General features: G+C 34.7%; 4 protein-coding genes across 5 annotated transcripts in view; 1 reads left to right on the top strand and 3 right to left on the bottom strand.

Annotated features, from left to right (window-relative positions):
- Positions 1-3,725: 3,725 nt before the first annotated feature.
- Positions 3,726-5,678, bottom strand: LOC116012474 (WRKY DNA-binding transcription factor 70-like). Its single transcript, XM_031252014.1, has 3 exons — positions 5,282-5,678; positions 5,078-5,179; positions 3,726-4,356 (listed from the first exon to the last, which is right to left on the bottom strand). The coding sequence occupies exons 1-3, from the start codon at positions 5,569-5,571 to the stop codon at positions 3,966-3,968; spliced, it is 783 nt and encodes a 260-aa protein (XP_031107874.1). The 5' UTR covers positions 5,572-5,678; the 3' UTR covers positions 3,726-3,965.
- Positions 5,679-14,254: 8,576 nt separating this feature from the next.
- On the top strand, positions 14,255-17,106 carry LOC116013751 (rhodanese-like domain-containing protein 7). Its single transcript, XM_031253665.1, has 5 exons — positions 14,255-14,726; positions 15,309-15,560; positions 15,694-15,792; positions 16,148-16,432; positions 16,603-17,106. Exons 1-5 carry the CDS (start codon positions 14,313-14,315, stop codon positions 16,978-16,980), a joined length of 1,428 nt encoding a protein of 475 aa, XP_031109525.1. The 5' UTR covers positions 14,255-14,312; the 3' UTR covers positions 16,981-17,106.
- Positions 17,098-17,654, bottom strand: LOC116013752. Its single transcript, XM_031253666.1, has one exon. It carries the CDS (start codon positions 17,628-17,630, stop codon positions 17,226-17,228), a length of 405 nt encoding a protein of 134 aa, XP_031109526.1. The 5' UTR covers positions 17,631-17,654; the 3' UTR covers positions 17,098-17,225.
- A 766-nt stretch (positions 17,655-18,420) lies between these two features.
- LOC116012588 (E3 ubiquitin-protein ligase SHPRH) overlaps positions 18,421-24,562 on the bottom strand; it is a 12,926-nt gene continuing 6,784 nt past the window's right edge. Inside the window, exons 9-21 of one of the 2 annotated variants that reach the window (XM_031252163.1) lie at positions 24,117-24,270; positions 23,871-24,034; positions 23,230-23,778; positions 22,978-23,144; positions 22,304-22,520; positions 21,996-22,202; positions 21,354-21,470; positions 21,002-21,244; positions 20,626-20,830; positions 19,999-20,204; positions 19,663-19,814; positions 19,127-19,391; positions 18,421-19,042 (exon numbers count right to left, since the gene is read on the bottom strand). In XM_031252163.1, the coding sequence (XP_031108023.1) occupies positions 18,806-19,042; positions 19,127-19,391; positions 19,663-19,814; positions 19,999-20,204; positions 20,626-20,830; positions 21,002-21,244; positions 21,354-21,470; positions 21,996-22,202; positions 22,304-22,520; positions 22,978-23,144; positions 23,230-23,778; positions 23,871-24,034; positions 24,117-24,270 (2,883 nt within the window). In that variant the 3' untranslated portion in view covers positions 18,421-18,805. The remainder of the gene's footprint in view (positions 19,043-19,126; positions 19,392-19,662; positions 19,815-19,998; positions 20,205-20,625; positions 20,831-21,001; positions 21,245-21,353; positions 21,471-21,995; positions 22,203-22,303; positions 22,521-22,977; positions 23,145-23,229; positions 23,779-23,870; positions 24,035-24,116; positions 24,271-24,562) is intronic. The other variant, XM_031252162.1, reaches the window with a different exon arrangement.

Genomic DNA, 24,562 nt, shown 5'->3' with positions numbered 1-24,562 from the left:
CGTTATACTGTGGACCATGGGTCATGGTTGATACTGCAGTTGTGTTGAACTGATACTGCAGTTGTGTTGAAAGGGAACTGCAGTTGCGCGGGACAGAGACCGTGTCATCCATTTGGAACTGTAGTTGTGTTGGTCGGATACTGCAGTTGGGTTGAAAAGATACTGAATTTGTGTTGAACAGATACTGCACTTGTTTTGAACCGATGAATGGCCTCTGTTCCGTACAACTGCAGATTCCTTTCAACAAAACTACAGTATCTTTTTAACGCAACTGCAGTATCCGTTCAACACAACTGCAGTATCAGCTATAATCATGGTCCACAATATAATTTGCGCATTGAAATCGACATTTCAAGTAATTAAAATATTTGTTCGTTTCAATTAAAAATTGAATTTGTTGGTAGATTATTATGCATTTACGGAGTATTATTTTTATATGTTAAACTCAACCTGCCTTATTATGTGTATATATAGATTCATTATTTTTGATGAGTTACGGACAATACGGGGATGTACTCTCTATTTTAAGTATTTCTTTTTTAAATGTTCTGTGTCAATTAAAAAGTTAAATTGATAGTTAGATTATACACTTATTATTTTTATATATTATGCACAATCATGATCAAGTAAACCTAATAGTTAGTTTCATATAGTTGGTAAGTGTCGAGCTGTTTGTGCAACTGCAAAGTCGATTAATCGGCTGAGTGGACTCTTATACGGGGTATGTCATATTAAAGAATTTTGCAAGCTGGTCGTATAATCAACCGAGAAGATTCTTATACATGGTATGTCGATCACATTAAAGAACTATGCAATGTTAGATAATCGACTAGGTTGACTCTTATACGAGGCATGTCATATTAAAAAATTCTGCAACATTAAATAATCGACTGAGTGGACTCTTAAATGAGGTATGTCATATTAAAGAATTCTACAAGCTAAGATCGAATAATCGACTGAGTGGACCCTTATACAAGATAAGTCACATTAAAGAATTCTGGATATATATCATCAAGTCTTTTCCAACTAATAGCAGCCAGCTCGGAAGATTGATTCTTGTACGGGGTATTAGATAATCAAATCGACTCAAATTTTTTCTCGACTAATAAATAACATATGCAACTCGGGCCGAATTCAAATCAGTAATAAAGAATGTGCAGGAAAAGAGGGACATTATTGATCATCAAGTGGATGGATGGAAGGATGAGGTGAGTCACACTAGGTGTGTGTTGGATCAACATCCTCAGTGGTCTGGTCCCATAAATACGGCCAAAACACCAACCAGCGTACTGCGTACGTCCCACCGCAGAGGGATTGATTGAATTGAAGAACACAGGAATTGAAAAAACAAAACATTTTTTGAGAGTGAGGAAAAAGTTAAGGTTTGTCGTTGTCTTCCTATAATATTATCCCACCTTCCTAGCCTTCAATGAAAGAGTACAATCATATAATCCCACCAATAATGTATAGACACCACAGCCAATACCACTTGCCACTTGTGTGGCGTCGCCCACCATTTGAGGTTGCCGATCGACTGTCGGTTTCGATCGTCTACCGTCGATCTCCCTCGAGTTAAATAATATAATAAAATGAATTCTAGTTCTTTTCGAAATGTGAAAAGACAAATCGAAAGAAACGGAGAAACAATAATGAGAGGAAAAAGACGAGAGGTTGCCTCGAGGAGATGCTACATTGTGCGGCGGGATTTGTTTATTGTTTTGTATTCTTGATTTGAGTCACCAGTAATCTAAATTAATTTATCGGATCATATTATTATTCTGTTCATAACTACTTTTTTAACCTAATGGTCTCTACTGAGCCTCGCACACATCCCTTCCAAATGAGAGTGCAACCGAGTGCCACTAGACCACAAGGTCTTGACATTATATTTATAATATAATATGAGAGTATGACCCATTTTTTAAAGTAATAGAAATTTACAGAGATATAGAACAAATATTTACAAAATTTGTAATTTTGATGATGTGGAAGTGAGACTAATTTTAAAAAATGAGAGAAATTTACTGGGTCAACGATAGCCTTAGTAACATATGAGTACATGCATACACAACTACACAAGTACATACACAACATAATTAAGAAACTACATTTTAATTCACACCAAAATGGTTGTGATAACTGGAACTGCTCAGGATCACCCTCCTTTATCTTCTTTTGATCTCATTTTAAATGATGTTAGAAAATTAGCTACAAGTTTCATTAACTTAAGCTTTATGTTTGTTAAGCGGTTCGCGAATAGGGTTGCCCATACTCTTGCTAGGGAAGCCCTTTCTTTGTCTGACTGTTCGGATTGTTCTTTGTTTCCTTTCCCGTCCATTGCTCGCGCTTTGAGCTTGGACCTTACTTAATGATATTCTCCTTTTAATTATGTGACACAAATTTAAAAATTATTCAAAACGTGCAACACTTTTTTAATTTAAAACATGCTACGTGGCTACGTGCTAGACGATACAAGTTGTCACTTAGAATAAAGTGTCTGCAAGTTGTGAGTGGCGGTTGCAACTTGCAGTCTACTATAGAAGTATGTTAATTATTTACTGTACTATGCAATGGCACGTAAACAAGTTGCAGTAGTTATGTGCCACGGCCAAAGTATTAATTGCCAGTGCCTAACATGTTTTTGTTTTGGACTGAAAAAAATATATATAATAGAGCCAAAATAACTGTACAAATTGGATATGGATGAATATTATTAAGTTTGTGCATTTATGATAGGACCTATTGCATGTTGAAATTTAGTTGACGGTATTGACAGCGGTTTTTTCCGTATGGTATTATATATATATATATATATATTTGTGTTATGTTTTTATTTAAAAAATATTTCACATCTTACTTGAAACGGTCTTACAGAATAGTTGTTATTCCAAATATATATACCATTCAACTTTTTAAAAATTGAAGTTTTAATTGTGTACCGTAACATAGATAGATGTTATCTTTTTCACGTAAGGATGCAATCGAGCGCGCCGAATATTCTTTCAAAAATTAACAACACAAATAAGTTAAAGTGGAGTGATCTTATCTTTTAATTTTATTGAAAAGTTATTCAAATATCAGGTGAGGCTTTTCTTCTCCCAAAAGGTTGAATCCCCAACTTCAAGGATGTCCCCACGTCTCGTCCCGACAAAGCATCTACCCGCATGGGTAGCTCAGTGTCTCAATTGATCATAAGGATGAACTTTGAAAAGAAAGATTAGTGATTGAGTCTCACCAAGAATAATTGCTCAGGAACTCCTTATACACAGATATTCTGTCGAACCGAGACACAAGGCCCTTGCTTTGGAGATTCATCCAATGAAGAAAGGATAATAAACAAGTTGCAGCGTTGTGCCACTGCGGCTAAGTATTAATTGCCGGTGCCTAACATGTTTTCTTCTAGCCTGAAAAGTAGAGCCAAAATAACTATGCAAATTGGATGGGACATTGGGACCTACTACACTTGTGTTTGATATATATATATATTTTTTGAAACACTACACTTGTGCTTGGTAATCCTGCAAATGGCCTACATACATTAATGGTATGTTGGTATATAGTTCATGGTATTGACTATTGAAGGTGGTTTGTCGTGTGGTTTTATAGGTTTGTTGGTGTCCGATATTTTTTTATTTGTAATTGTGGTGATGTAAAATATAAGTATTTTGTTATGGAATAATAATTATATTATTGTCTTAGAGGTGAATTTGTCACTACTATACAAATTTTAATCTGTAAAAGCAGCTTTCATATCTTGCAAAATTTACACACCTATATGTAAATAATTACATATTTTAATAATATTATTAAATCACTCCAACATGAGCATGGTTGTGTCTTATGGCATTGAAGACACAATTGAAAAGCAATAGATGAAGTGATAGATTTATGCAAGGCAACCTAGTACATACTCTAAATATACATGCATATTATTGGAAACTAAAGTAATTAACTATTTTAATTTCTTAATAATCCAAGAGTCGCATTTCCTCTGATTGTAAAAGGTTGCCCAAATTGGCAAAGCAGCTCTCATCCACATCAAGATTATTGGTCCCACTGGACCCTGAAGTCATACAATACTGATCCTTAAATTCATGATGATCTTCTTGATTAACAACCACGTCGTCATAGTGATCACCGCCACCATTACCATCTTGTGTGATACATTCAAAGCTCGGCGATTGAGTAGAATCCACAGTCGAGATAGATTTGATCACGAGAACCGGAGCCCTAAAAGAATCTTGGCAAGTGTGCTGACCAAAGTACATGGTCTTGTACTCATCCTCAGATATCCTTTCAACCTGTTTTGTTGCTTTGCATCCTTGGCTATGCTTGTGGGTGCACCTAAAGTAACACCTACATACACCAATAATTAAACATAAAAAATGGAATTAAAATCTAGAATAATATAAATCAATAATACTACACACACACAGAGATATATATACTGTACTGTCATATCAATCTCTTAACATATATACATCTGCCACTGAAAGCTTCTTTATCAGTTTCATGTTACATTATACGGCGGGACAAAAAGGTTGTGGTGGAGAATCATGTTACTTTTATGATGTTTCATTGTCCATACACCATAATAGCCGCAACAAAAAATTCTCAGTATAACTTTAAAATTTAAAGTTACACTCTAGAAATTTATATTGGATAGAGGTATCATCATCATTAAATTATTATTATTATTTTTATGAGATTTTTACAGTTTTAATCGAAATCAAATCATATCAAAACAACATTAAATTGTACTTAATATAACCATGTAGGTATTATACATTTCTACATAGTTGTACCATATACAATTCAACACTGGTATTGATAAAAAAAATGTAAAAAAGATTATTATTATTATTATTATTATTATTATTATTATTATTATTATTATTAGAATTTCTGTGATTCTGGTACCAATGATGAATGGTACTTGGTACAATTATATAGGTATTACACATATTTATATAGTTGTACCATATACAACTCGGAAGAGGGATGGACAACATATTGGAGAAAACTTATTATTATTATTATTATTATTATTATTATTATTGTAGTGAAGTGTATGTACCTAGGATATTTTGAATTGAGGATTTGTTTCTGGCCATATTTCCTCCATGCACCACCATCTTCCTTGGTGTTAGAGACATTGATCCATGTATCTGAACACTTTCTGCAAAACCATAAAAAAAAATGGTGATTATCTAACCAATTATTCAAGAGAGAGAAAGAATAAAAATCCCAGACAGAGAGACAGAAGAGAATAAATTAAAACCTTCTGTTGTAACATCCTCGGCGGGCCTTGGCCGGGTTGTCGCCGGAGTTCCGGCCGCCGGAGAGGGCGGAATCCGGCGGCGGCGGGCCATTCTTGAGCTGGGAGACAGCCTCGGAGAAAGATCCCATGATTTCGAGTACGAGGTGGGATTGCTCTTGGGATCCATGGGAAAAATTACGGAGTAGGGTTTGGAGCTGAGTGGCTGATTTCTTGCCCTTGAGGAGCACTGAGATGACTCTTTTCCGGTGAGTGTGAAAAGGGTTTGGGGTTTCCATGGTGGGTTTGGGCATAGGGGAAGAGAGATCCGGCAGAGATAAAGAGGGGAGTGAGGGTTAGGGGAAGAAGCGAAGATGAGAGGAGGAAAGGGAGAAGCAAATGGCTGGAAAATCAGAGGAATTGAAGCAGTAGAAATATCATACATTTGTGGAAATTTAAATAAATAAACCGGTCTAAATTTGGCCACGGGGTAGGTGACGCAACCCGATGACGTTTAAAGCTGACGTAATAATTCTGCCAACCGTCGTTTAGCTATTTCTAGAAACATGATTATTATTATTATTATTATTATTATTATTATTATTATTATTATTTTGGAACCAACATGATTATTATTATTATTCTTTCCTAAAGTCTGAATCCCCACCCTAAGGCGTTTGGTTGGAGGGAATTTAAATTTCATTTCCACTTAATTCCCACATAATTTTGAAGGCAACTAAATTCCTTCATTTGGTTGGAGGGAATTGCAATTCCGCGGAATTGTAATTCCCTCATTTTTATGGAATTAGAATCCCATGCTCCCCTTGGGATTTTAATTCCATGGATTTTAGCAATAAAAAAAAATACTCTTGAGACAAAATTACTCTCCGTTTTTTAACTTAAAATTGATGCCTGACATTCTCTTTTAATTAATACCGTGTATTATCTTCGACCACTATCAACAAGAAAGTCATTCTTGAGCTAGCAATAATCATTATAGGTCAACCTTAATCAAGTATGTTTTCACAAAACTCTCAAATATTTTTTACAATATGTCTAGTTTAAGAGATACGGTATATGAGTGGTATTTGAATTTAATATGTTATATTTTTTGTGTACTTGTCATTTAATAATAATCTATACTATTAATAAAAACAATATCCTCAGTTTTAACTTACCTCCCAAAAAAGACCTATAATATTATGGTTTGCGTAATATTGTAATCTATACTATTAATAAAAACAATATCCTCAGTTTTAACTTCCCTCCCAAAAAAAAGACCTATAATATTATGGTTTGCGTAATATTGTAAAATATGGTAATACAATTCCTATCCCTAATACAATTGTAAATTCAAATAGAATTCCTAATATTATGGTTTGCGTAATCTTTATCTTTATATATATAAAAACAAAATCCTCCAAAACGAAATCTTCCTTCCCGCCCAAAATATTGTACATTAAAACAATTAAAATAATAGAATAATATTAAAACAATACAATTCCTATACTACAATTCCAATACAATTCGTATAAACAATAGAATAATATTAAAACAATACAATTCCTATACTACAATTCTAATACAATTCGTATCAAATAAATCTATTAAAACACGAAATCCAATACTACAAAATGAAGTCTACTATTCTACAATTCCTATACTACAATTCCAATACAATTCGTATACTACAATTCCTCTACAATTCCTATACTACAATTCCTCCGTCAATTCGTATTATAAATACATTCATCAATTAGAAATTTTATAACCTACTCACACAAATCGAAATAGTAAAATGATATTGTGACGCAAATCTTTCAACAATATTGTTCTTTCACTAATGGNTGGGGTAGTCGGCTCACTGTTACTCTATGGGAGGAGCACGTGGATTCTGTCTTGCCTTACTATAATGTTGATTTGGCAGAACCACTGATTGTCCTTCAAGTTCCAACATAAACAATTCTCATTGATATTTGCATATGCCATGACTATAAACAAAAGCTAAGGCCAAACACTAACTCACGTTGGGTTATTACTAAAAAAATCGGTCTTTAGTCAGGGTCAATTGTATGTGGCTTTCTCCCGAGTCAGTCATCCTTTGTGAAATTCCGCCCAGACAATATTAAAGAGAAAATGAAAAAGAAAACTGATTTTACTAATTGATTGAAAATATAAAAAAATCATAATGGAAAAGGAAAATTAGGCAAATTAAAAAAGGGAATGGATATTACTAATTGACTGAAAATTATTTAAAAACTTAAAAAAAAATTAATTAAACATGACTGTTAGATTTTTTATAATAGTTACAATTAATTCATTCAAATATGAAGGAGGAAGAAAAACTAAATGCGATAGGGTGAAAATTAATATACTTAAGGTATAAAAGTATAATTGCACATATATTAGTGTAATTGACTAATAATAGTTGCCTAATAATTATTATGATAATAACACTGGTCGTTGAATTTATTTTTATAATAATTATAATTAAATTATTTCTCATTTTTCTCATATTTATTTTAGTAATAATATAATTACATAAGTCATATTTCATATCGATCTTTTTAAGATAATTGTAAACAAACAAGTCATATATATTTCAATTAATTGAGTTATACTTTTGCACTAATCTTATAATCAAATAAATGTACACGTTCAATATTAGAATTTTTCTAATAATTTTCTTTATTTTTATTATCTACATATATAATAAAAAATTTATTTGTACATCGCACCGGTAATTGAACAATTATTTGCTCTAATTCAAGCAAGGAAAACACCAGACAACATAATTGATCCAACCAATTTCATTCATCAATTGCGCTATACAATATTCGATGTTATAATTTATATAATTGTATATCGATCCAAATATTCTTAAAATATTATAACAAATCCATTCCGTGCAACGCACGGGCGAAAATACTAGTAATAATAATAATAACAATGGCATTTTGGACTTTATACTACTTATTCCCTTTCAATTCCCATGTATACCAAACATTGGAATTGAAATTCCTAGTAATTTTATTTCCTCCAACTAAACACTGGAATTTAAACTCCCACTTTATTCCCACGTTATTCTTTTCCTATGGAATTGCAATTCCTTTCCCACCTAATTCCTTCCCTCCAACCAAACGCCCATGGAAGTGTTCCCTCGCCCCGGCCTGACAAAATATTGTGAGGATGTAAATCATGGTAACTCAACTGAACACATAAGTTAGACATTTGCTTACTGCGCACAAGGAGCCCCTCACTTTGAGAGGTTGCATTATTATTGTTGTTGTTGTTGGGTTTATTAGTTGGGCTAAATTATACAAGAGTCTACAAAGAGTAGCTTTGAGCGGGTATCAAGTTTATCGTTTTTATGCTATTGACTTGATTTTTTGGTCATACCTCATAACTAGTTATTTTTTTAAAAAAATCTTTTTTTGTATTATTAATGCATCAATTTTGGACTAAGATTGACATTCTAAGTGTCGGTATTACATATTACCAGGAATTATTATCAATAATGGTCAGTGAAATATATGATTCTATTAGCTAGGTGCAATTGACTACATCATATATATTTAAAGGGAATAGATCATGAGACTTCTTAAAGAAAGTATGACATATATACCACTAAACTAAAATATGAATATCTTTAGTTTGGGTGCATCAAAAAAATGTTTCCTTATTGATTTTTAATATTTTCATATTTAATAATAACCATAACAACAACAACAACAAAATTTTCAAAAAAAAAAAAACATCTAACAATAATAATTTCAACTATTACCCGTAGTGTGATGACATATGGATTACCATTCAAATGACTGGTCATAGATTCGACCCCGATTGTCGGGCTTAAATTCTAGCATATTCTCCACAAATAATTTTTCTCAATCGATCGAGTTAAAGTACATTATATAAACGTGTGGAGAAAGGATAGAATATATGTAGTAATGTACACAATTTTCAAAAGTCTTTGACCTTTTCATTTTCGAATCTTCCCTTGCTTATTAATGGCCAATATGCCATGATAAATAACAAACCCCACAGCTCTTCTTTTATACAACACAACACAATGGCGCATGACTTTAATTAGTACTAAAATAGTAAAATAAATGTAACGAGTTCAATTCTTGTTAATACCTTTGATCCATCGAGTTTATGTTCTAAAAAAGAAAATTAAAAATCAATCTCAACAGTCCATTTATCGAAAAAAGTTTAATGGACATAAAGCAATGAAAGAAGAAACACGATAATATTTTAATAATTTTTTCAAACATTAAAATGCACTTGACAACACTACATATTAATATATCATAGTATACTTAGCTTTGTGGTATAGTATTGTAAAATATTACAATTTACCTTCCTTTTTTTTCCCCCTTTTTCCTTTGATTTCCAACATTAAGTCTACAAGATCAATAACATTTGCCTAGACTTCTCATATATACACGGTGAGAAAGGGCCTAAGCGGTGACTAATCAATAAGAGCTCATATCAAGTGTGCCGTGAAAATCAGTCTTCTCCTCTCATATATAAGATATTGTATGTCAAGAAAATTTATACAATTAAATCAAAGGAATTCTTATTATCAACTACGGATAAGGATCCGTAATAAGACGGTCTCACAGGAGAGTCACTATATCTTTTTATATTTATATATAATCTATCATCTATATCCAATAATACATTTTTTAATTTTTGTAAAACTTTTTTTTTTTAATTTGTTTTTTAGTTTTTCAATTTTTATTTTTTGCTTTAGTCAACCATTATTTTAGAGCAATATTAATCATGGTTGAAAATTTTCTTAATTCCGACCACTAGTGAAAAGGACAAAATTAATTTCCTATAAATTTCAATTTTTTCAACTACCGTGAGGTTGAACAGAAGTAAAGGAAAAGAGAAGGATAGGGAATAATAGAGGAGGAAGGTTCCTGGAAGAAGCTAAAGAAAATGATTAAAAAATAATAATAATAAAATAATAATAATATTATTATGTTAAAAAAAAAAATCTGATCATCGAGTGGTAAATTTTTTTTTGAAACCACTAATTATCTTGGTTGACATAGTGGTCTAAATTTTTTGACACCTTTATTGGTAATTATTAATAATAGTGAAGAACATTTTTGGATAATCAAACTCTACTATAAAAAAGTTAGTCAAATTGGTATTCAAAAAATAGTTTAGCCAAATTTTTTTTTTAATTTTTTACTCTAAATTTCTTATCACTTTTCGGCGGCTCTCAATTTGTTCTATCATCAACTTTTACGTTTTCAAACTCATATATATGTTATGCATGCACACACACATATATACGTTTTGAGGACTTATCATTGCTGTTTTTGTTTGTAAGATCGCCAAACTCATACCGTACTACGATTACTAATATAATAAAGTAAATGCTTTGAACTTATTTTAAGCTAATTAATCAATCGAGTTATATTCATCAGGTTTCTCTCACACATATAGGTAGTGGTACCTGTAGTGTTCATAGTGGATAGAATTTTGTCCAGATGCAATGTATGCATCAGATAAAGATATCTATTGCTATCATGCTGTGTGTGTATATTTGTTTGGATATTAAGTAAAAAGATTTTTAATCCAATCCAACCGTATCTGATTTATTTATTTTATACTGAGTATTTGATTAATAAGTAAATTATTTTAACGTTAGGTGCAGTCGCCCAATTCACATAGTCAATAAATAAAAGAAATTTATTGACATATCAGGAAATGAACATTATGAGGTAAAATCAATAGTGGAAAATAATAGTATTCATTTAACTTGCAAATAAAATCTAATACTACATGTTTTCAAAAATAAAAATAAAAAAAAATCTAATACTACGTAATATTTATCAGGTGTGGCTTACATCTCCATCTTGTTCTTTTTTCTTTTTTAAATCTTTTTTAAATCTTTTTTAATAAGGGATATGAGAAAATTTTGCTTTGTATTATTATATATTAAAAGTATATATTTAAATAGTATTGACATAGAAATTGAATTCAACTTTTGGTCAAGAAAAATGATAGGAATTTGAATTGTGTCATCTTTCCACAACAATATTGTCTATTGGAATTTTGCTTCCTCAAATAAAGACGATGAATCAAGCTAAGGCAATTACTAAGCAATATCATATCATGTCTGCAATCTCTTTTCAATACTATTACATGACATATTCATATATTTAATAATTTATTAAAATGCTAAAGTTCCATGCACCTAACCAATCATCAACAAAGAACAGTGAATAATAATTCATGAGAATTTCTAGTTCAACACTAATACTTTTTATACCCTGTGTGTGTATATATATATAGTTTCAGGTGTGAACTTATGATATCATGTGAACCGGTAGACCTGGATGTATAGTTAAAATATTTGAATGGGCGACTGAGATCTCCATAGTGCCATGCGTATTAGTAACACAGTGCAATTCACCACACCGTGCAATGCACCACATAAAACCCACAACACACCAAAGAACTATTCTAGTCATAAGATCATGTCCAATCAACGGTGCAAAATGATTAACAAGTTCACATGATACCATTGGATCATAACTTCACATTTGAAACTAATCCTATATATATATATATGTATATATGTGTGTGTGTGTGTTATTTTACATATTGCTAGTACATGTACTAATAATATCACATATAATTCAGTAGATATATCGTGCATAATTATAGTTGAAGTATTTTAAAAGAAAAATCGCCATAGATATTTGCAATTGACCGAATCACACTATATCTATAACTAATAATTATTCTTGTTTTTGTTGGACGATTTAGTTGACTTGCTTTCAACCTATAAAATATAACTTAATGAGATGTACATTTGTACGTACCTTTTTTGCACCTAACCTCTGAAAATTATGAACGGAAATTTCTACTTGTATGCTTTATATTCTATCTTATCTCAAATGGTCGGTTTATATAAGTGAAATAATCATAAATAAAATTGATATATCATAGTTAGCGTCTGTCAATACCGCCCAACTGGACTCGGACTAATGATGACATCTCATTTGAGATAGTTATTCTATGTCATTAAATCATAATGTCATTTTATTAGTAATTAAATTTTTTAATTTGGATTAGTGCTTTTAGATTTTGATTTTGATTTTTTCCAATGTTTTAGATGTCATTATATTAGGATCACCATTTGCCTTGATTTTTTGTTTTTGTATTTTTAAAACCTTTTTTCCTTTATAGAGTTATACATAACCTAACATCAATGTCCCGACAAAGCGATGATGTAAATAATGGTAACTCAACGATCCCTGATATCTTCTTTCAAACTTCATCGTTGTGACCAGTTGAACTGCCATGCGACTGATGCGGGCAATAATTTGTAACTTGAGATCAGAGAAACTTTTTATTGATCTCTCCCCTCCCCAAAATATATCGTAGAGTATAAATCAACACTTTCAAATAAAATAAATATTTAACAAATTCTTAAAAAATCTTAACTATTTATCGGACCAAAATGTTGCGCCTAAAAAATAATTAAGAAAACTTTATTACTTTAGCCAATTATTAACCAGTTTTTCACTAGATTGTGGAAACATTGCATAATGTACTTATCTTGTTTGACTTAATGGAGAGGCAAAAAATGAGTGAACTACTTAAAATCAATGCATCAAGCAGAATTTGTCATGTGATAAGTCTGTTGACCTGCAATAGAGTTTTAAAATTAACTCAAGTATTATAAAGTGTAATTTATAACACTATAAAGTGGACTTTTAATAGTATATATATATAGAGTGCATTTCTTTTAACAATATAATGTATATTTTGTGATAATTTTGAGAAGTGCATTATATAGTATTAAAAATTGTACGGTAAAATTGGTGATAATTATATAAATGTAATCACATTTTTTAATTTTATTTTATCACTACTGTGCGATTTTTCCGAATGTAAAGTCGAGATTACTTCTTAATTAGTTTTGTCCTGAAAGTTTATTCTCATGTGATTCTCTTTATTTATATATATAAGGCATAAATTGACATCATAATGTGTAACTCAAAATGTATGTTTGGTTATACTAAATGGCTGACGAGGGATGCCTCAAACTATTATCTGAAGGTTTTCATCACACTAGGAAAGACGGAGAGCGTGTTTACAAAAAATCAAACTCATAAACTTCTGATACAAGGATCACGTTATAGTCACTTAGTCACTCCTTCTAAAAGTTAATTTTTAAAAGAGTTTTATTACGTGTACTCTTCATTTCAACTGTATCACTTTTATTTCCTAAATGTCATGTGGATCCCAATGAAAATGTCAACATCAAAATTGTGCAAGATGAAGTAAAAGTTAGAAGTAGAATTTAAGAGTAAAAGTGATATTTTCCTTTTTTTTTTCCTTTAAAAATATAGTAATTGGCAAAGCGACGATCAATACCATCGCATTGCTTTAAAAATATTACTCCATACTAGTAAATTGATAATAAGAAAAAAAAGTCAAATAAGCTCATAAACTTTACTTAAAAAGTAAATTTGGTCCCTAAACTTTTAAAAAATGTAATTACACTCTTTAATATGTTAAATTGATGCATTGAAATCCAAGAATCACTAAATGACTTGCTATTACATGTCATTTCGATTCCGAAAACATCTCCTGCAAAAATTTGACGACAGACGAAGATTGAATTGTTGCCGGTCGCTGTCTACCAGAGAAGGCGACCAACATGGATGGCCCCTGACCCCCTCGAAGGCCACCAGTTGGTTGCCTTCCATGGAGAAGGTGAATTGTTCGCCTTCTTTGGTAGATGGCGACATGCAACAGTTTAGCTATCGCTTGAGATGATATGTTCTTTGGTAGATGGCGACATGCAACAGTTTAGCTATCGCTTGAGATGATATGTAATAGTATGTCATTTACTGATTTTTAAACTCCATTATCTCAATATAACATGTTAAAGTATATAATTATACTTTTTTAAAAATTTAAAGATCTATTGACTTTTGAAGATAAAGTTGAAGGCCTTAAAAAAAAACATCAAGGCAAGAAATGGATGGAGATGGAAGCGACCGTCACCGTCTAGATGCAAGCGGCTCTCCCTTCCTTTAGAAGAACGGCGTCAATGGCGGCGCCGAGGATGCTGTCCACATCCTCAACTATTTCCCCAAACCCTAACCCTAACCCTAACCCTATCGTCCGCCGTCCCGCCATGAAATCCACCTCGGAACCACCATCACTGGCGGCGCTAAGCTTCCCTTTCTTTTCCAATCCCAAATTCGCTCTCTCCACCGCACCTCAAAATGCTACTATCTCCAAATGCTTCGCTTCTACACCCGCCACGAATTCTATTCCCTTACCGGCGGCGGAATTGGGAAACGAAGAGTCCGATTCCACCAGCGCGGAGCCTAATCTGGTGGTTGTTTCCTTCTATAAGTTCGCGAATTTTCCCGACCACGCCGAGCTTAGGAAGCCATTGAAGGAGCTCTGTGAGCAACTGGTATATTGCTTTCTCACTGTAGAATGCCTAATTAACTATCTCTATAGTCAATTTCGATATTGATTGGTGTTTTTGCTTAGTTTAACAAAGCTTCAAGGCTTTCTTTAATCACTTTCATAGTTATAATTCAAAGCTTAAATGAGAAAGTTGCTTCCTTTACTGAAAAAAGTTGAGATAATCAAGAACAATAATTGAAAAATAATGGCTAAGGCAGCAAATCTGTTCTTTTATTAATTGTGAGCATTCAGTATGTAAATTGACGGGGTTGGGGTCCATGATATAGCTATTGCATATTTATATGTAACCCTCCCTAAACAAGGTAATGTACAAAGTTACTCTAATCCGTTCTATCTGTCCAACACCTATCATCTTCTCGTATATATGAGACATACAGAACAACCAAAAAATTGTACATATGAGACATACACAACAACAACAAAAAGATTGCATTTTTTACAATAATTATCAGCAATATCAGTATATGGTTTTTCTTGAATGCCTACATTTTACTTTTAACTGAAAATTTGTAGTTAATTGTGGTTTTCCCTGCCATTGGTACCTTACCTAGCTGATCATATTCAGCGTGTGTCAGGTGGGATTATTCTTGCACCAGAAGGAATAAATGGCAGCATATGTGGCACCCGGGAATCAGTGGAAGAGGTTCTTGCATTCATTCAATGTGGTGACCGCCTAAAGGGACTTAGACGGGTGGAGTCACCAGTGAGTCCTGAGGAAGAGGCTATTCATCATGGACATACGAGCAGCTCCCCTCTTGCTGCTGGTGAAGATGCTCCGTTTCGATGGGACCATGTTAGGGTTAAGCTGAAGAAAGAGGTAACACGAACTAAATTCGAACAATGACTTGTTATTTACTGCTTTTGAGTGCAACACCGTTCCTCTGTTGTTAGCATTTGTTCTTCAGGTATGGGATGCTGATTTAGATTCAATTTTACTGTTCTTTTGGCAGATAGTCACGCTTGGCATGCCATCTGTCTCACCAATTGAAAGAGTTGGCAAATACATTAAGCCTAAGGATTGGAATGCGCTGATAAGTGATCCAGATGTTGTAAGTTGCTTTGCGTTGATAGCGATATTGGTTTGCTCATATCTGAATAATCATATGTTATATATCATCATTTCAAGCTTTGAATTTCTAGCATTAATGGTACAAAGCAATAAACTTTAGACGTGCGGAAAAATCTAGCCTTCAGATTGACCATACAGAAGTCTCTTGCATTGAGCAGTACTTTAACCCTCATGAATGATCTATTGCATCATTTCCTGTTACAATGGGATCAGTTCGACATCTATTTTTGCATTCTATATCAACTGAGCATTTTAACACTTGAGCTAGAATTTGCCATTTCTTGGTCTTGAATCTTGACTTGGGACTGGACTGAATTAATTGCATTACTCGTTAGGTTGTTATTGATGTGCGCAATGACTATGAAACTAGAATTGGGAAGTTCAAAGGTGCAGTAGATCCATGTACAGCTGCATTCCGGGATTTCCCAACCTGGGTTGAGGATCGCTTTGAACTTGGAGAATCGGAAAATCAGATGCACTCTGCTGGTTCTACTGGAGGGTCAGAAAAGCAAGCTACGGAAATGGAAAAGAAACCACTGCCCAAAGTGGCAATGTACTGCACAGGTGGAATTCGCTGTGAAAAAGCTTCAAGTTTGCTCCTAAGGAACGGGTTTGAGGAGGTAACCTTTCCTCTTTCATTTATAAATTTGCCCAAGATTTTGTTATGCCTAAACTAGCATGTTGATCAGTCTATCCAAGGATCACATTAAGAACTTTTCAGTTTTCATAGCTTTGCCGCCTTGCTTATGCAAACCGTTATCTTTTCTGCCCGTTCCTGATTGATTACCAGGTTTATCATCTGGAAGGGGGGATTTTGAAGTATCTCGAGGAAGTTCCCGAGACAGAGAGCCTCTGGGAGGGGGAATGCTTTGTGTTTGATAAGCGCGTTTCAGTTGAACACGGTTTGGCCCAAGGCACATTCAAACTTTGCTACGGTTGCAAGCAACCAGTGAGCGATGCAGACATGGACGCTCCAGAGTGGGAGTACGGCGTCTCCTGTCCGTACTGTTTCTCATCGAAATCCGAAGAAGAGAAAGAGCGAGCCAGAGCTCGTCAAAGGCAGTTCGAGAGATGGGGCATTATCGGTGGTCCAGACAAGGGTCGAAAGACAGCAAAGATCATGGAGAGTAAGCAGAACAGCCCTGCCCAGATGTCAAGTTCCCTTTAACTTAACTCTTATAGCACTTGTTTTAATCTTGTTTAAGTTATGACCATTATATGAATAGGAAAAAATGGATCTTCCCTGACATGATAACACCTTTCATTTGATTCCATGATCATTATATTCTCTCAATAGTCCACATTTTCATATTGATAGTGAATTCTTGAATACACAAACACTATTATTATATTATATTAGTACAATACACAAACACTATTAGTTAAAACTCAACACAAAAGATTGTGTGACATCTAATCTGGAGAAGAATCAAGAATGGCATCACTGCTGCTACTGTTTTCCTTGAGAGCCTGGAAAATTCTTGAACTTTTGTCAAAAATCTGGGCCCTTCGATTGTAATCATTTGGGTCTCTTCCTTCATCATCTCCCATGATGGCTTCTCTTTCCAGACACTCCAACAGCTCAGCTACCCCATTCACCTCATAACACTTCCCTCTCTCTCTCCCCATTCCGGCCAATTCTTCCTCCAGTTTCCTTTCCAACTCCGGCACTGAACTCCCCCCTCCGCCGCATTTCACCGCCGTCGACCTCTGCAACCGCCTACTGCCGCCGTGAACGCAGCGGGGCAGTGCCGGAACCGGAGAAATCTTGATTCTGGGTGTAGGTGTGGGTTTGATAGAGAATAGACAAGCCTCCATAGCTAACAGATTAAAAGCACTCTACTCAGTTAGTTTACTCAGTTAGTTTTTGAGTGGCAGATTAATAGAAATTAGAATCAGATAAAAAGATATGGGTTTGTTGGGAGATATCGAATATAAATAGATTTGGTTCCTACGAAGATTCCGATTTCGGCACGACATAAATAGAAGAGTCTACACGGTAATTATGGGGTATGTGCCACGTGGCAGTAGAAATTGAGCGCCACGTCATGTATTTGAGCCACGTGGCGGTGCACATTTCAAAGACGCCACGTTGTATAGATGTGGTGCCACATGGAAGACAGTGGATAGAGCAGTAGAATTGCGGCGCGCTTGTTTTACGTGACTTACCTCCATGCCTGTCGGACTAATGATTGCGGCTGCGATTGTCCTGTCGGGAGGGTATTACGTAATCAGTGATGAAATCAACGGCCATAAAGGTGCCATTCAGTTGTGCCCATGCCAATTTGCCTGGGGAAAGATAGCAAAGTTTATCAGGGCATCTACAAGGATTAAGATATTTTTCTTCCCTTATTTATTATGTCCATCCGTATAAATATCATTACCAAATATTTGATTCTAATTTCAATTTTAATGTATAAACTAAACACACCGTATTTAATTCACATTTTTATTCCGATTCCTAGGTGCGAATCAAACACACCCCACAAGTATTTGATTCCCACGTACGAATCAAACACCCATAATTATCTTCATTTGTAAGGTAATTAGTACTCCGTATATCACATTATATGCCTATAGTGCTTAAAAAAACATTTTGCACCCATCATACAAAAGATAAACCACCAATTTTTTATTGTTATCAATAGAGATTTCTATGAAGCTATGATACAATACTATGGTTTACAAGAGCCTACTCAATCTGTGAATGTGAAAAGAAACTGAACACAGTACTATTTTACCTGAATGTAGAGAAGAAGTTAAATGTACAATGTAGTTTAGTGACGAAATAATCTATAACAAAAAGTCTACACCGTTAGGGGCAACCCTAGTCAGATTAGTTGGGCTGTTGACTTGGTAATGACAAGGTTCCAAGAATGATGGAAGCTGGGTGGGAAATTGAGGGCGAAACCGGAAGGTAGAGAAAATATTTGATATACTGTCGGTATATATGTGTTGTATATATACACATATCTTTTTGCAAGTGAAAGATCTTAGCTTGATGTTGTGTTCTCTGCTAGCCTCCTCTCAGCAGCCAAAGCAGCAGCAACAGATGGTGGCAAATGCATCAAGCTCCCAGAAGAAGGGTTTTGGTCCACTCTGAATAAGGATTCAATGTCTTTGAGTGTCAAAACAGGCTGATCTTGGTTCTTTCGATTTCCGCTAACAAATGAATCTGCAGTCCTGCTCTTGTTCAGTTTGTATATGCTTTCTTCAACTGTGTCCTTCACCTGTTTCAAGGGCACGAAAGGGTTGATTTCGTAATTGTGTTTGCATTCTCGCACATGTATGTATATTGAGGAGAGGATACGTACTATAAAACGATGGACGAGGGTTTTCTTCGCTTGCCCTATCCGGTGCACCCTGCTAATGGCTTGTGCTTCTGCAGCTGGATTGAGCAATGGCTCAACAAGAATCACGTGCTCGGCTTCTAGAAGGTTGAGGCCATTGGCTCCATGTTGAATCAAGATCAGTAAGACCTGAACTGGTTTGGTTTCTGGCTGCCTGTCTTCACTCCTACCGCGTCCTATAGAATTACTGTTTTGCCCTCTGAAATGGTTGATGGCAGCATGCGCTTTTCTGCACGGCCAGCGCTATGAACATTAGTCTATGCAAATTAAAGCGTCAATATCAGCCAGTTATGACACACTGATTTTGATTATTAATACCCAAATATTATGCAGGAAAATCTGAATAAGTGAGTGAGATGCAGCAAGAACACGTGGACATACGTATGGATTCATGACACCTCGTTTTATTCTCTCTTCCAAACAATGTTTTGAATGTGAATTCATTTCCACTAGAACAATCGCAAAATTAAGCGCTGAATAAGTTTTAACAAAATGTTTACCTGCCCCCTTTCATTCTTATGTAGCTAATATCGTTTGCAGCAAAAGCATGTGCCAAGACGTCAAGAACATCATTCCAACTGCTAAAAACAAGGACCTTCGCGGTTGAATTTTTGGAGTTGATCCATAAAATTCTTCTTGTCACAGCTTCAACCTACAAAACCATCCATCACAACTATAGGTGCATAGTCTAGAAGTTTACGACACACACACACACACACACACACACACACACATATATATATAAATTAAAAGGGTAAGGAGTAGGGCTAACTGTTTTTAGAATGGCAAGTCACATACTCACATCTATCACAATCATAGGTGGAATGGTAAAATACCTTCGTACTATAAGATCCTTGAACGGTAATAGAAGCTTCAGAATTCTCACTGATGTCAAATGGAATTTCGTCTGATTTATGCTCCCTATCAACAGCATAGGCAATATTTCTATAATCAGTATGTTGTCTACATGTTGGGCACATCACCCAACTAGTAACAGGTTTCCCCAGGTGACCTGATCTCTGCTCAGTCAAAGCAAACAAACCTGCGAATATTGAAGGCACGTCCAGCTGAGAAATATGATAATGCTTTCTCATATTGAAATGGAAGAGAATAACAGCATTCTAAATGCCGATCAGTTATGTTAATATCAATTAATTTCATACATTAATAAACCATCTGATAAATGAAGAGATACAAAAGTTGAGCATTCACATTAATTTCACCCTCACCCCACTACTTGAGGTTTGCATTTAGACTAATACCTTCACCCATATTGTGCATGGAAGTAAGTTGATCTTACCCCAGTCGAATTAAGAAAATTGGTAACATGTTCTGTAACACATAATAATATGCATCTGATCTTTTTTTTTTTTTTTTGCCTCTTTTCCACATATCTTCCCGTGTATACATGCATCAGTTGAGCTAATGGGTGTGGAAGATAATTAGATAATAGAAAAACTTACATTTACAACAAATGACATGACCGCATTGGAAAACCATCTTTTGGCTATTAAGTTTCTCATGACAAATAGGACATGCATCCTCCTCGGCCTTCGTGAAGCTTCCATTTTGATTTTCTTCGGAAGTTCTGGATGTCACCATTGCTTGAGTTGAAGTTGTGTCATGAGTGCTTCCTGCCTGCTGTTTTTGTTTAGATTGCACTAGACCCTAAAAGAGATCACAAACAGAACAAAGAGAAGTAGAATGAGAGTCGATGAGCTAATCACAAGTGCCAACTCTAAGAGGTTTTGTTTAAAAATGATTAATGGTGAAGAAAGCAGTATTCCCCTATTATAAAATTTTCAAGATGAATGCTAACAAACTATTAAGTTTTGTTACCTTCAAATAGCGGAGTTGCCCTTTTACTCGGGATAAAGAAGACAAAGCCAAAAACTTTTCACTAGAAAATTCAGCACTAGCTACATCTAATTCTCCCAAGTCTAGGGCATCAATCGATTTATCATTCTCATCTTCTCGCAAGCGCAGTCGAGAGGTTGCCATACTAATTTCATCATAAGCACGCAGAACTTGAGCTTGTGCAATTGAAAGATACCTTGCTTGTGGATACTCCTTGCGCATCGCCTACATACAATTTCAAAAATATGAATTTTCTTACTAAAACCAGGAATCATACAAAAATAAAATACGGGTTTCTCCTTGTTCTGATATAAGAGTATTCATCCAGGAGCACCTCAAGGAGAAGTAGCTGCTTTGTTGCCACTGACATGCCCTCTCTATCTAACAGACCTCTTGAGTTGCTCTTGATAATTCCCAGCACCACCTCCAGGTCAGACGGTGATTTTGATACCTATTCATGCCAAGATTACCGACAGTTGGTGCATTACAAAACGTTATGGGCAAATTGACATCTATCCAATAAAAGAAGTAAGAATCAATAATGACAAGAATCATATTCTAAAGCCATATGGCATTATGAGTCTTGCATCCCAGATTTTAAAGGAACCCGAGCAGCTTATACAACCTTTAATATCTGACAGTCAATGTTTTGCTAAGGTAAAAACGAATAACTTAACCTTTCCTCACGCTAATTTCTGTTCAGTTGTTCAAAACTGCCAATAGTCTCAGATATGAACATTTCTACAACAGGATATAGAAAAATAAAACCAATAAAGGAAAACGGATGAAAAAGCTGGCCACTAGCTCATACAGAATTTCAGAATTTAGTCAAAGAGCAGAAAAACTTCAGTTAATCTTGAATGCCACAATAAACAAAAGAACTGCTAGGTGTAGAAGATCTAGTTGACTCTGATAAATAAATAAATAAAAGGAGCAAGAGGAAACAAGTTATTAAGCATAAACAATAACTACTCACCATCACTCTCTCTCCCGTGTCCCTCTTACTTCCATTATCTTCATTTTCAAGTGTCAATGAAGTTGGATTCTTGTTAGATTGAGACAAAGTCGAATAAAAACGATTTAGCGCAGACATCTTCTTCTGCAGGTTAACAGCCTCCTCAGCAGATGTAATTGCCTCTCCATATTTTCCTTTATTAAGACGAAAAAGGCTGGCCTCATGTGCCTAGAAAAGGGTAATCATATACAAAGAGAATATTAAGGTACATTCTGCAAGCATTAGATACAAAAATAAAGTTAAATGGAAAACCAGTTTGAAAATAACACCTGAAATAAGTCGTCAAGTTCACAGTGAACACACATGGGACCTTCAGTATTAGCATAACACTTTGGACAGTATCTCACACGTTCTATGTCCTCCTTCCTGGGATTGCCCATTGTTTGGTCAATTTCCAAAAGTCTATCAAGTAAAGTTTTCCTAGAACCTTCCAATGAATCTAAACCAGTCTGAATAAAATACTTCAGAGCAGTTATGCTGCGGAAGCTGCACCAAACAATACAAGAAACTTAAGCAACAATTCTTTTTTTTTTTTTTTTTTTTGAAAATAAGCAACAATTCTTTGATTTATGCCTTAAGTCAATTTCTTTTCAACCTTAATCATTAGCATTAGGAAATTGGCCCTTATGTCAACTTGGCATAGAAGTAATCCATGGTGGTTGTTTTAGATCCATGGCAGAGTCTTATATGCCATGAGAGAAGTGTTCTGGAAATTATCCTTTTATTTTAGGATGTCGTAAAATATATTGAGGAGACAATCAATGTTAACACAATTAAAATACAGACCCGATGCACCAAAAAGAATTTGAAGTGTAGCTCTCCATCTCAACCAAAGAGGAGAGCACTACTATTTGTCTTTCTAAACATCTGGTAATCAGGCAGTAATTACCATTGACTCCAGAAACAATAAAACTAATATACAAGAACAACATCAATCACTAACCAGGAGGCAATCCTTGATGCCCTATTAGTGTTCATGGTCCCAGAAACAGCTTCTCCTATTTTCCGGATCAACTCACTCGACAAGTCCTTGTTTTGCTCAATATGGTGTAGGGATTCTAACCACCAAGCTGTATGCTGATTTTTTCTATCAGTAAATGCATTGCAAACCTTCAAAGGAAACATCAAAGAAAATTGCTTATGGCATAAGAAAGGGTTTTACAAGGCAATACTTTAAAATATTGGTATGAAGTACCTGCTCAAATGACTTCCTGAACTCTTGTTGAGCCATGTACAACTTCGAATTAAACACAGACAAGTACCTTTGCTTTAAAATTTCACATGATGTTCTCAGACGTTGCTTCTCAGGTTCCACATCAGAACTTCCGTCTCCAGAATAATTTGTTGCTGAGTCAACCACTGGATTGTACAAGTCCTTAATGGTAAAATTTGCAGCCTCCATGCTTCTTGTTTCACTTTTTAATGAACTTTGAATGTCGTCATCAACACCCTCTGTCATGAAGGAATTCTCTTTAGAGCTTCCAGGAGCAGATTGAACCGTTTCCAAGCCATCAGAATTTTGTGGTAGTATCTCAGCAAGATTATGATGTATGTGAATGTTTAACAAAGGGTCCAAGCGGAAATCTTCAGAATGCTCTTCAGTTAAAGCCAGTGCTTCTTTGTATAGTGATATAGCTTGGGGAATATTTTTCTCAATAATAGCTATACCAGCAAGTGCATTTAAGGCAACAACTACTTTCCTGAGCTCTTCTTCTCCTTCTACCTTGGTCTTACCTACAAGAACCTACACAAAAGAAGTCATCTTTAAATACACATATAGCAGGCTTTTATCTTTTGAAGAAATTCAGAGCTATGTGACCCGACAGAAGGACATACCGACAGAATCTCTTCCATGGTCATGGGAGACTGTTGTAGAGAGCGCAGCCCAGAACTTCCCACTTGTGGATGACAGCAGGCTTGTCGGAGCTTCAAAAGTGAGTTGAACAGCTTTGCAGCATCCATATTGGTGATAACAACACCAGATAAAGAGTCATTGGAATCTAAGAATGATTTAAAACAATCACAAAAGTTTTTGTTCAAACCCTTAGCAGAAAAATAGATGATCATCAATAATCAACAAACCTTGTGGTTTCTTCTTGTGAATATTATCTTTAAGATCTGCAATAAGCTCATGGGCATCATTAACACAGGTTTCATGTTGCCTCTGATAGAAGTGTTTCTCAATTGGTGACAAAGAAAGCCAAGAGACACATTCTTCTTGAGGAGGAAGCTGCAACTCATCAGAATTGTTGCTTAAGTTTCTTGTATTGTTTGGTGCAGCTTCCGCAGCATAACTGCTCTGAAGTATTTTATTCAGACTGGTTTAGATTCATTGGAAGGTTCTAGGAAAACTTTACTTGATAGACTTTTGGAAATTGACCAAACAATGGGCAATCCCAGGAAGGAGGACATAGAACGTGTGAGATACTGTCCAAAGTGTTATGCTAATACTGAAGGTCCCATGTGTGTTCACTGTGAACTTGACGACTTATTTCAGGTGTTATTTTCAAACTGGTTTTCCATTTAAC

The sequence above is a fragment of the Ipomoea triloba genome, chromosome 3 (assembly GCF_003576645.1).
Source record: "Ipomoea triloba cultivar NCNSP0323 chromosome 3, ASM357664v1".
NCBI lineage: Eukaryota > Viridiplantae > Streptophyta > Magnoliopsida > Solanales > Convolvulaceae > Ipomoea > Ipomoea triloba.
The sequence above is the reverse complement of the archived record's forward strand: the minus strand, read 5'-3'. Positions and strand labels throughout refer to the sequence as shown.

Bases quoted from the DNA above. Each gene is read 5' to 3' on its own strand.
- LOC116012474 (XM_031252014.1), bottom strand. From the start codon at position 5,571: ATGCCCAAACCCACCATGGAAACCCCAAACCCTTTTCACACTCACCGG. The intron at 5,180-5,281 runs GTTTTAATTTAT...ATGGTTTTGCAG, and splicing joins CGAGGATGTTACAACAGAAG to AAAGTGTTCAGATACATGGA. The intron at 4,357-5,077 runs GTACATACACTT...TGGTGTATGTAG, and splicing joins CTCAATTCAAAATATCCTAG to GTGTTACTTTAGGTGCACCC.
- LOC116013751 (XM_031253665.1), top strand. From the start codon at position 14,313: ATGCAAGCGGCTCTCCCTTCCTTTAGAAGAACGGCGTCAATGGCGGCG. The intron at 14,727-15,308 runs GTATATTGCTTT...GATCATATTCAG, and splicing joins AGGAGCTCTGTGAGCAACTG to CGTGTGTCAGGTGGGATTAT. The intron at 15,793-16,147 runs GTAAGTTGCTTT...ATTACTCGTTAG, and splicing joins TGATAAGTGATCCAGATGTT to GTTGTTATTGATGTGCGCAA.
- LOC116013752 (XM_031253666.1), bottom strand. From the start codon at position 17,630: ATGGAGGCTTGTCTATTCTCTATCAAACCCACACCTACACCCAGAATC.